This window comes from Silene latifolia, chromosome X (genome assembly GCF_048544455.1).
Source record: "Silene latifolia isolate original U9 population chromosome X, ASM4854445v1, whole genome shotgun sequence".
Classification (NCBI taxonomy): domain Eukaryota; kingdom Viridiplantae; phylum Streptophyta; class Magnoliopsida; order Caryophyllales; family Caryophyllaceae; genus Silene; species Silene latifolia.
Window position 1 is genome coordinate 289,516,149 of NC_133537.1, and position 12,519 is coordinate 289,528,667.

General features: G+C 34.8%; 2 protein-coding genes across 3 annotated transcripts; one reads left to right on the top strand and one right to left on the bottom strand.

Moving 5' to 3' along the window:
- The first annotated feature begins 1,664 nt into the window (after window positions 1-1,664).
- LOC141616859 (NAC domain-containing protein 54) lies at window positions 1,665-5,439 on the top strand. 2 transcript variants are annotated; one of them, XM_074434019.1, is made up of 3 exons: window positions 1,665-2,022; window positions 4,556-4,833; window positions 5,043-5,439. In XM_074434019.1, the coding sequence occupies exons 1-3, from the start codon at window positions 1,866-1,868 to the stop codon at window positions 5,238-5,240; spliced, it is 633 nt and encodes a 210-aa protein (XP_074290120.1). In that variant the 5' UTR covers window positions 1,665-1,865; the 3' UTR covers window positions 5,241-5,439. The 2 variants fall into 2 exon arrangements, with proteins under 2 accessions (XP_074290120.1, XP_074290119.1); XM_074434018.1 differs by having other exon boundaries at window positions 1,675-2,022; window positions 4,935-5,439.
- A 484-nt stretch (window positions 5,440-5,923) lies between these two features.
- On the bottom strand, window positions 5,924-9,758 carry LOC141616860 (serine acetyltransferase 5-like). The gene is made up of 2 exons (XM_074434020.1): window positions 9,652-9,758; window positions 5,924-7,110 (listed from the first exon to the last, which is right to left on the bottom strand). The coding sequence occupies exon 2, from the start codon at window positions 7,074-7,076 to the stop codon at window positions 6,204-6,206; it is 873 nt and encodes a 290-aa protein (XP_074290121.1). The 5' UTR covers window positions 7,077-7,110; window positions 9,652-9,758; the 3' UTR covers window positions 5,924-6,203.
- Window positions 9,759-12,519: the final 2,761 nt, after the last annotated feature.

Genomic DNA, 12,519 nt, shown 5'->3' on the forward strand with positions numbered 1-12,519 from the left:
GTATTCCAGGGATGTTCTCGAATTTCTCATGGAGTTTCTAGATCTCCTGGACCAACAAAGATATTCACGCTTCCGCACAACAACATACAAGCATAATCAATCATAGTTGCTAGTCTCGGAGAAGATATAAGACCTAGTAGTGTCTTACACTACTTGTCCTGCAGAAAAAAGTGCAAAGAAATAAAAGCGAACAAGTTACATTTACGCTAATACTTTGGAGAGACGATCCCTTAATAAGTTATTGCTTGTTGGTAATTTACGTAACTTTTATTGCTTTTAGCATCATCCAATAAGGTAATGTGAAGACAATAAAATAATTCTTTAGCAGTAATATAATACTGATACATGATGATACACATCAGGACTTTATAATCGATCTTTGAGAAATTATCACTGAAAATCGAAAGAAAATGATACAACGAGAACAATACCACATGCCTAAGTATTGTCTTTGCTAAATTCCCTTAATAACAAAGGACAAATCTCAAGTATGGCATCTTTTTTTTGGATTTATGTTTCATCACTTTAGTCCATGCATGTCTCTTATAACAGTTAAAGTATTGGAAGAGCTTCACCTAAACGCACAACACTATCACTCAGGGAAAAAAAAAAGAAAAAAAAAAAAGAAGAAGAAAGAAAAGTGCATGATCATCAGAATCATCATAACCACATTTATTAGATTGACGGAAAATTTGAGTAATGTAAAAAGGCCTACTTGTATTAAACAAAGTACTTGAGTAATCTTCACTCGTAGTAGCAGAATATTAAAAATCAGAGGTGGTAATTATTGACACGACACGAAAATACGGTATGAACCCGACACGAAGTTAGCGGGTAGGGGTAAGACTTTATGACTCATTTAAGTAATTGGGTCGACACAGACACAACACGAAATATAAATGGGTCGGGTTAGGATTGAGCTCTTTTGACACGAATAACCCGTTTATTTAAAAGTGTCATAATATATTTGGTTTGATTCAATAATCCAAAAAAACAACTTAAAAATATGCAATTTCATTCATCATTTTTGGGATAATAAGGCTATAAAACTTAATTTAGTTTATTTGTTTATTTTGTTAAATGGGTTAAAAATGACCTGCTAAAAGATAAACGGGTTAAACAGGTCAGGTTGGGTTATGGAAAAATTAAATGGGTTGGGTTAGGGTTGAGACAAATGACCCATTTATGTAATTGGGTCGGGTTAGAATTGGGGTTGTGATGACCCATTTAAAGTTGACACGAACACGAACACGACACAACCTGATTTGTTTGCGAGGTCTAAAATCATCATTTAAAACTGTAAATAAAAGATATGCCGAAAAATTGTGACCACAAATATATTAAAATTAACGGTAATGATAAATACAGCCCTTAGGGCTGTATTTTTAAGAACTAAATTACTTCCCAAAATGGAATTAAATTAGGAATTTAAGACACAATTACGCGTAAATTAATGTCATTAATATTTGATTTAAGGTTTTCATTCCTTTTTTGGCACCTTAATTTAATCATTTCCCTAAAACTAATAATATTTATTTAGTACGGAGTAATATTTTATTATTTAACTAATATGTTTAAATCTAAAATGCATGAATGCTGCAAAACCGTTATCCCCCTTTTTTTTTTTCCTCATGAGCTTAGCTTGTGTAGCTATAAATATGAAACCAAATCCTCATCTTAAGCCTTCCTCCTTTGACACCTTTCCTTACTTGTCTCTCTAGGAATGTGTGCACCAATTCAACTTAAGTGTACAAAATTTAACTAACAGTTTAATAGAAATATTTTGTGAAATTGAAAATAACATATATACTAATTGAGATATAGATATATTATAGTGTGGGTGTGTGTGTGTATAGTAAAAGTAAATGGCACCGGTTGCATTACCTCCTGGTTTTCGGTTCCATCCGACGGACGAAGAGCTGGTGGCTTACTACTTGAGGAGGAAGATCAACGGCCACAAAATTGATTTGGAGATCATCCCTGAAATCGATCTCTATCAGTTTGAGCCTTGGGAGCTGCCAAGTATGTATGCTGTCTTGTTTTGTCTTGTGTAAGATAGTTGTACACGTAAAACATATTCATTACAACCGTCGCTAATTAAATTAGGCACGTAACATGCATCCAATCAGACAGTTGATACATACAACTCGATCTAGTCTGAATCTCTTGATTATAATGTTCACTAAGAGTATTGCGTAACCTTATTTTGCCTTGTCCTCCACCAGCTTAATTTTGTCATGGTCAATTAGATTTTTCAACTAATTAAGTAATTAAATAATTATAATACAGAGTATTCTCTTTATCGCACTCAATTATTTATCTTTACCTAAAATATCTCTATAATTGAATATTTACTTATTTAGATATTTGTATACACGGCACATTTTTTGTTGTTCGTAAAGAGTTTTATGAAGAAGTTCGACATGAAAATTAAAACAAAATATACCTAGTTAATAAGTATAAAATGAAAATACACCAAAAACATTGAAATATCAATCAATTCATCACAAATAATATCTACAAAGTAACATTTTCGGTCAAATTAGTCCCTTAAACATATTCATCATCTAACAAATAATTGTAAAATCTTATATAAGGTCGTCTCGGTGTAATTAATCAATCAATACTATATATTAATTTCAGAAATCAAGGGATTTCAATGCAATTAAATAAATCTATACAAATTAATTATACTATATAGTTTTTAATCATAGCACTGTGTGATGCACCTGAACGAGGAACTTCAATATAAATATTACTCCGTATATTGTTTTGCTTGAAGTATAAATTTAGAGAACACCATAATATGATGATTTTCCTTCAAATAAATATGTCACACTTATGGTATTAATTAGTATAAAGAATATGTTAATTATTTAGCATACACGAATATAATATAAGTATGTTATATCTTGGTAAATATTAAAAGGTAAACAAATCAAGCTAGATTTTCAAAAAGAATATAATATTCCATAATTATTTTGATTTGTAATTTAATTAGTAAATAATAATGATTGCTCTTAAATAATATTCTAATTTAATATTTCAGATTTATTTAAATATATATAACTCTAATACAACTAGATAATCAACTAATATGATAGTAAATACCCATGTGAGTAGTAAAAGCAACAATTATAGAAACGGGAGTAGTAAAAGTCATACTAGCATCAACGGTAGTAGTAAAATGACCAATAATGAAGTGGGAGTAGTGAAAGAAAAAATAACGACGGCAGGAGAAGTGAAAGTCATAGTAGTCCCAACACATATAATGAAAGTAACACTGGAAACAACGAAAATACTATGAAAAATTGACTAACAATTCGATTTTAGGAAAATATTAATTTATTTAAATATATGAGTTTGAGAAAACTAACGGGTTAACCGTAAAAATATCAGGAGTAGTTAAAGAAATAACAGTAACCGAAGAAGTAGTGAACGTAATAGTATTAACCGGGGATGTAGTGAAAGTTATAATATTAACAGCGGGAGTGGTGAACGTCTCATAAATTGTTGATTAATTTTACATCTCATCATAATTTCAAGATATAAATTGTAAATGTATATGTGTTAACCAAATTTAGCTAATCATATTTCATAGAAATAAAATTAAATGGTAAATAAAGGTAACCCGAGCATAACCGGGCATCAAACCTAGTATATTTAATACGTAGTTACGTACAATGCTGATGATTTATTAATAACTTTAGTGAATCGTCTCGTAATCATGGTCGATCCCATACAAGAAGTATGCAAAGAGAGCCACTTTTTTTTCTTGTTGTTTATACTTTGCTTCCTTGATATACGTGTCTTACTTTGCTCTTACTCAAGCTTCTCCATATTTTAAGATCACGCGAAACAAATGACGCCTTTAAATGGTTGTATATATAATCATCAAGATTCATCTGTTAATTACGACACACCTTTTACGTGTGAATGTTAGTATCGTACGTAATATAATCTTGTTTTATGTATTTCCCAATATTTAAACAACTTAAAGAGGCTATAACCCGTGTCTACGAGTTCAGAAAGTGATAATTTTTTTTTTCAAATCGATTATCTTTCCGAGAACTACGATTTGAAAAAAAAAATTGTCGTATTTGGATCCCGTAGCTAGGAGTTTTTGTACGTCAAAGTTTTATTTACCGAACAAACTTTGAGTGACCATCTCTCTTTGTCACGAATTCCAAACGCGACAATTTTTTTTTTCAAGTCGTAGATCTCGAAAAGATAATCAATTTGAAAAAAAAAATCGTCACTTTCTGAGCTCGTAAACACGAGTTATAGCCTCTTTAAGTTTTCCGGAACATAAAATTGGGTATTTCGGGCAAAAATCGAAAGTTCAAGGGCACCGCGTGCATTTTCCGGTGTTTTAATTCTTGAAATTGCACAATCCAAAAAACGACAATTTTTGTTCAAATTAGTATGGAGAGAAGCGGGTCAATTTTAACGTTGATGTGTTTCGAAAGCATTTTTGTGATTAATCATTGCCTAATTGCTTATAGTTCTCATAAAGTCGTAATCAAGACTCTGTAATGTTCAATGGCAAATGCAGGCAAATCACTATTGCCAAGCAATGATTTGGAATGGTACTATTTTAGCCCAAGGGATCGCAAGTACCCAAACGGGTCAAGGACAAACAGAGCAACTAGGGCAGGGTATTGGAAATCGACGGGTAAAGATCGAAAGGTGAGCTCCGAAATGAGAGAAGTCGGGATGAAGAAGACCTTAGTTTACTACCAAGGTAGAGCTCCTAATGGTCATCGGACCGACTGGGTCATGCATGAGTATCGCCTTGATCAAGCAGAATGTCAACTTAATTCTCGTTTTGAGGTACTCATCGTTCACCCTAACCAATTTACTCCGTATTTCATTTGTTTCTAACAATTTGATTTACCAATATATATATATAATCCTTTGTAATCCATGTGTAGGAGGCCTATGCACTGTGTCGAGTAATTAAAAAAAGTCCGACAACCATCCCAAAAATAACATCATCATCTTCACAAGAAAATTCATTCACAGACATTAACATAACCCAGATGTCAGGTGACCATGATCAATCATCAAGCGTTGAGATATACTCGGAGGGAAGATGTGAAGATGTTGACGACAGCTTTGATTTCTCGGTCCCTATTGAAATACGTTCAACAATGTATACTTCATCATCACTACTTTGTGAGGGTGTTGTAGATCATGGACAATGGATGCAATACTTGAATGAAGAAGAACTCTGCTAATTACTTGTAATTTCATATACTTTTGGGAGTAATTTATTGTGGGTTGCAAGCCCAACACATTATTTGTTTTTTATCTAAATTGTTGGCGTACATCTTGTATCCCTCTATATCTTCATTTTTCATGCACATTGTTCATACTGGATAAGCTACGCTATGTACGTATGAAATTATTTATTTTAATTTTGTCATGTTTTGTAAAGATTTTGAATATCATGGCTATAACATTTTATCCTATTTGGAGACGATATTAAACTTAAGCAAGATTGGACCACAATCATGGCCAAATCTGAGATTTAACAATATCAACAAACAATTCCAGGGTGGAACTGCCTGATAACCATGCTGTTGCAAAACTAATAGAGTAATAATATAATCCCCAGTTTCGACGACCATGCCCCAAAGAGTTGATATAGCTTAACCATAGGCCTCAGGTTGGTGAGTAATTTACAATTTACGGTCAAATATTTTTGGGTGAATCGTTCCATTTTCTTTTAGCGGGCCAGATTCTATCCTGGACGAATTTAATGTTACAATTTCAAGCAATGGATAATGAGGTAGAGTGAAACAGCATATTAAATAAATAGACCTCCTCATTTCTTTTATCAAGTGAAGACCATCATAATTAAAAAAAAAAAAAAAAAAAAAAAAAAAAAAAAAAAAGACGCAAGAGAAAGTAGAAATTAGACAGTAGATAATATACAAGCCACTTCATTTCCCAGTGTAAAATGTTGCAGATCAAAAGACCAAAATCAGACAGTTAATTGTATACTACTCAAATTTCAGATAGCTGTTACTGCTATTATGAACGCATTACCATGTCAACTTTCCTGAACAATGTGACAAATATGCAGGCAGCAGGCTTACAAGTTACATATAGATGGTTGTTCAGTTGAATAATTTGGGCAATCAATTTTCCGACGGGTTGAAAACTGCGCATATTAGCCTCAGACCATAACAATCGGGTCATATAATGTAATCGGACCACCCTGAAATAAAAGAAGTGTGATCCATAGATTCTCCAGGAACATCCTCGTTCTCCGACGGTTTCTCCTTCCCTCCAACTAACCTAGCTGGGTTCCCCACAGCCGTTGTCCTTGGAGGAACGTCGATCAAGACTACTGACCCCGCCCCAATCTTCGCCCCGTCACCTATCTTCACATTTCCCAAGATAGTCGCCCCGGCTCCGATTAGAACACCGTCACCAACCTTTGGGTGACGATCCCCACCGGCCTTTCCTGTTCCCCCTAAAGTCACGTGGTGCAAAATTGAACAATTGTTGCCAATGACAGCGGTCTCTCCAACTACTACCCCGGTGGCATGGTCGAAGAGGATCCCTTTCCCAATGGTGGCAGCTGGGTGAATGTCTACAGAGAATACCTCTGATATTCTAGCATGGAGAGCAAGTGCCAGGGGCAACCTCTTTTGGGCCCAGAGTTTGTGGGTCACTCGATGGGCCTGACAGGCCAGAAATCCCTTGTAGTTGAGGAGACAGTGAGAGAAGGACACACAGGCAGGGTCCCGGACTCTCGCAGCTCTCAAATCGGCTACGACTGCAGCCCGAAGAGAGACATCTGAGGAAAGGGTGTTGAGGAAAAGGTCATAGAGAAGTGTGGAAAGCAGAGTGGAGGAGCAAAGCTTGTTGCCTAGGTGGAAGGAGAGAGAACGTGCCAGGGAGGAATGAGAAAGTATCGTTGAGTACAGGTAGGATGCTAGTGCTGGCTCTGACTCAGCATCCCGATGGGCTTCGGTCTTTATTTGGCCCCACACCCATGCCTCATCATCGTCGTGAGATTCCGTCGCACACTGTGGTGGCACGATGAGCTCTCCTGCTGGCATTGTAGGAGGATAAGTGGGAAATCCCCACTTGTGGCTGCAACATGTATAAAAGCTATCAGAAATCAGAATAGATGAATCATTAGGGAAAAATAAAAATAGAAGAACCACGATAACATATAAAAGTAATACTACATGTCTACATCCATCGCTAAATTTATTCTCCCATTTGATTTTTGTTACCAATTAATGTCAACTCTGACCATTATTTTCTCCAAATATAAGTAGAGAAATGGGATGCAGAGAGTAATCTATAAGTGCTTTGCAAATAACAGAGTGCAATTTCAGCATCAAAAGTTAACGACGACAAAGCTAAAACAGATTGGCTGAACTGCTGAAGGAATGTCAACCGTCTAAATGGTTCTGCGGCCAAAATTGTATTGGACAACTAGACAAGGGTAGTCACAAACTCTCAATTCACATTTATACAATTGCAAGTAGCCATATAACAGGTCAGGATAAAAACTTTCAATACCAAAGAAAAACAAGCATATGCACAAGTTGTGTTCCTAGATACTGTTAGTTTTCCACAACCGCCATGAAACTTTGAACCTATTCTTGCTTATGAATATGAAAAGATCATAGGATGTTAACTCTTCTTAACGATCTTGTACAGAGTACAGACTAAGGCTATGTTCAATATATACCTTTCACAAAACAGATGAAACTAAAAGTAATTGTTAGAACATCGAAGATTTAGGCAGAATACTTAATGCGTTAGCTACAAGTCTACAACACTGCACGGGCAAGAGTTGGTAGGCTTGGTACCAGGTCGGGAAAACAGTTCAGCCATAGGATTATATGTTTAATAGTGTGAGTGGATCATCCAAATACATCCTTTTGTGTTTTCTATTGATCTGACCCCTCGGGGAAGTTTAAGGCACTAGAGTAGTTTATTTATTTTAATTGTGAGCATGTCCCGCAAAAAAAAAAAGGAAACTAGCTCCTAGTGATCAGTTGAACCTTAATATGATCAACATTGCAAAGTACAAAGACTAGACCCATAGCACACCTCCTTTCCATTTAGAGGAAACATGAAGAGACTTGAACGTGTACGAAGCAGAGCAAATGATCCAAGCGACAGAGAGCCTAGAGCAAACACATGCTTTGGAAACTGGCTCTTATTAAGAGGTGAGGTTGTACTTGCAATCACAACATATCAGATAGCAATGCCTTTTCTTACAAGTATTTGAGTTTACAATACCAAGTCCATTAAAGAGAGTATTACAGCTTGTTCGGATTTCTATAATGGAAAGAACACAAAAGAGAAGAAACGAAAATGCAACAGGTTGAAAGTACTGTTTTCGTCATATATATACTAATAAGAACTGAAAGGATTCCTTTGTTTTGCTGGTTAACTATAGAGCAATTTGAAGGAAACAAAACTAAAGATTGTACTCATTATGGAAGGAATCAAGGAAATGAAACTGTGGATTTTACTTGAGTCTCATTTCTCATCGATATCTTTTCATACTAAAATAATTAGAACGAGAGAATACTATCATTCAAGAATTAACCGCACAATAAGGACACAACGTTCTTAGTAGGAAACATTTAATCGACACCTAATATAATGACATCACTAAATGAAGTGCATAAACATCTGTCATTATGTTTACCAAGACGTTCCATTCAGATGTAGAACAGGAAAAGGACACCCTTGAAGGCAATCAAAGCTATTCGAGAATAAAATCAATCTTGGAATTCCAACAAACAGCTTTAAGCTTAAGCTTTTGGTTGACATGGTATTAGAGCCATGTGACTAAAAAGTCACGGGTTAAATCTCACCGCCCCCAATTTCTAAACTGGAATATTAAGCACCATGTACGGGGGAGGCCTATAGTTGCATCAACACTTCAAGCCCAACGGGCATTCATGTGAGGGGGCGTGTTAGCGAATAAAATCAATTTTGGAAATCCAACCATCAGCTAAGCTTTAGCTTTTGGTTGAGATTGTTTCTTCTCATAAACAAGCTCAAAAACCAAATTAATTAGACAAAACCAAATTCTTTTGGTTGAGATCGTTTCTTCTCAGAAACCAAGCTCAAAAACCAAATTAATTTGTTTTCATTCAAGTCCAACACTTTCATAGTCAATTGCTAGCCTCAGAAATATCTATAATTCATTATCACTAATTATACATCTACAAACATTATAAATAGTGACATTTCGGAATTGAAGCTCATAGATTAGGGAATTAGGCAGAAACGCAAATACTTAAAAGATGTTTGTATGTAGTACAACGGCCATATCCTATGCCATGAAACTCAGTTGATAAGAACAATAACTATGATGTACCATACAACGGCCTTACACAAAACCCCACGCGGAAATTATGGGATTAATCTACAAACAAACGCGCTAAAGCCTAAAGCGTCAGAAAAATTGATTCAAACATGTGATTACTGCAACTATATGCTCTCTACGTCTCAATCATTCATTTATCAAAATTTTAAAAAATAAAAATAAAAGTAAACAAATGATTGAGACGAAAAGCAATTTAAAGAAGTGAGGGGATAGCGGATTAATGATTGGAAGTTATAATTAAAAGAGTAATAAAAAAGGAAAGAAAAGAAAACCTGAAGAAGTAAGTAACGGAGGGGAGGTAAATAGGTAATGCGAAGGGATAATCGTAGATGGAATGAAGACAAGTAGCAGTGAATGTTGGTATAAGAATTTGGAGATATTTGACAAGAAACTAACAAAAAGCATCACAAGAATGAGATACAATACACCAAACCAAATGAAAAGTCAACTAATCTTTTCTAAGTGAACTGAACTATCCGATTATACTTTATTTATCGGCCATAAACGTCTCATACTTCACCTTAGATTCTTTAAAAATACTTGGGTCCAAGACGTCTCCCTACACATAAAAAAGGAGAACTCAAATCCTCTCATTATTATATAAAAGTGTGCAACTGTGTTCTAATGGTGTGTTTTTTTTGGCAAAAAATATGGGCTAAGTAATTGGGCCTTGCTTGTCAGCCTTGCATTTTCTTTTATGCGCTACTAAACAAAGGCCTCTCACTTGTAGTGGGTGTTTCTTTATTTTTTACCAATCATTTTCTTTTCTGAATGTGGTTTTAATTGTTCTTATCATTTCGGTGCTGTGTTTTTCATGTTTTCTTATTGTGGTCTCTTTATTGTAAGTTTAATCATCAAATTGAACTAATTATTCACCTTAGTTCGTTGTAGTAAGTTTAATCATATCATAGAACTGAAGTAATCATGTAGTGTTGAAGTTCATTTGATTACTTTGCCGCAATCGTCCGTCATTATTATGTAACCTTCGACGGCGACCTTCTCCGGGCTACGTCTTGTCGGGGTTGTTTATTGGTCGCGCCTTATCTGCCCTGGTCTTCTGTTTACCCTACTGTTATGGTTCAGTATTATGACACCTTTTCCTGCTGCCTTTTCCGGGTGGTGTTTTGCCGGGAGCTTAACGTTTTTTCGCCGGCAGTCGATGGAACCCACTTTTTAGTCATTGCCCTTGTTTTGTCTTATTTAGAAAATATTAGATGCGTATTCAATAGAACTTTTTAATTTTTGCCCAGGTTTTATCTTATTTATAAATTAAATGCGTATTTGAACATTTTTTTTATCCGCGGAAGGATTTCTGATACAACTAAATTGCGGAGGTGCACGTAGTTTCATCGGCCTTAATACATGGGTCCGCCTTAACATCGCATCTCCGAAATTCTTGCGTAAGGGTCATAAATAGATGAATATATTATTTTGTGTGTTTTGGTAGCTGCCTCATGGTCTAATGGGAATGCCTAGCATAGAAGAGGATCTTTAGTTTATTTACTTTCCTTTGATATGATTTAACTTTGCAGCCTAATTGACATTGTTGGGAAGGGCATGATTTCAGCTATGTTTACTAGCTCATCATTTGTGGTTAATAGGGCATGGTGAGTTGTAGTTGATTAATAATATTATTGTACTAGACGGTTAAAAACTAAGCTTAGATGGCCATAAATTCAGCAATCATTTAGGATCAATTGATACATAAGGTCAGTAATCATTTAGGCTACAATTGATAGGGCGTGCTTTGTTTTACTCTATGGTTTAGAAAGGTTATTGGTTTTGCTAGTGAACAGTCGACTAATTAATCTGGTTTTTGCACAAAAACAATACATTGGGAGTGGTTAGTGACAGTTGAACCTTGGTGTTACAAAGCATGGCTATTATATTTTTATTGTTTTTGTTACACTGAGGTTCTTAATATTGGGTGACTTAATTTATAACCAATTGGGCTCCTAAGAATTGTTTTAGGAAGACGAGACTTGTCTTTGGCAATTGTGCTTTAACTGCACCTTAGTATTTATTAAAAAAAATTAAAGCAATTTCTGTGTTTATAATTTGACGTGTTTGTTTTAATAACACGGTTCGTATCTTAAAGGGTGTTGTTTTGTAGATTTAAATATTTAATTATTTGGAAAGAGTTAGGGATTTTGGTTAAGTGTTGCCTTTTAAAGAATGAAAAAGGGGTGGGGTGAGGTGACACTTGACCTAAATTTACTTCTAAGGTCTGGTGCTGTGTATGGGATTTGAGTTGTCTTTGGGTTGACTGGTGTCCCATTAAAAATGAAACATAGGTGGGTTGAAGTGACCTATCAATTAGGCTTACTTCTAAGCATGAGTACTTAGCAAAAATGAGGTAAAGTGTTATGGTGTAGTTGTACTAATGATGAATGGTGTCCTGCAGTGGGGGTGTGCCTTGTACTGTGGATGAATGGTGTCTCATCTATATATAGGGCCATCACCCACAGAATTGAAAAAAAAAAAACAAATGTTGCCCACCTCTCAGGTCGTCTGTTGTCTCTAGTTTAAACCCATTTTTTTTGTATTTAGTCATATATTAGTTACTAGGTTTGGTGCCCGGCTTCGCCCGGGCCACCTCTATTTACCGTTAAATTTGATTTTCAATGAAATAAACTATGTTGGAGTTGTCTAACTCACACGTTTACTATTTGTAATATATTTTTCTACGGCATATCTTGTAATTATGATGAAATGTAAAATTTATTTTCAAATTATGAGACACATTCACTACCCCGCTATTAATATTATTACTTTCACGATATTCTTTCTTAATACCATTACGTTCACTACTCACATGGTTACTATTGTTTCTTTTACTAATTCCTCTATTTTTTTCTGTTAAATATAATATTCCCGTTAATTTTATCCGGCCTATATTTAAATAAATAAAATATTTCCTTGAATCGATTGGTTATTTAATTTTTCATACTTTTTCTCATTGTTACCACTATTACTTTCACTACATTCGTAGTTACTTTCACTACTCCCACTATCATTATTATAACTGTCACTACTCCCACATTAATACCGTTAATTTTATTAATCTCATTGCAGCTACTATTACTTTTACTACATTTAATTTAATGTATAATTCTATGATGATACTAATTAATTACATA

Coding starts and splice junctions, on each gene's coding strand:
- LOC141616859 (XM_074434018.1), top strand. CDS start 1,866: ATGGCACCGGTTGCATTACCTCCTGGTTTTCGGTTCCATCCGACGGAC. Junction 2,023..4,555: donor TGAGCCTTGGGAGCTGCCAA/GTATGTATGCTG, acceptor TGGCAAATGCAG/GCAAATCACTATTGCCAAGC. Junction 4,834..4,934: donor AACTTAATTCTCGTTTTGAG/GTACTCATCGTT, acceptor ATCCATGTGTAG/GAGGCCTATGCACTGTGTCG.
- LOC141616860 (XM_074434020.1), bottom strand. CDS start 7,076: ATGCCAGCAGGAGAGCTCATCGTGCCACCACAGTGTGCGACGGAATCT.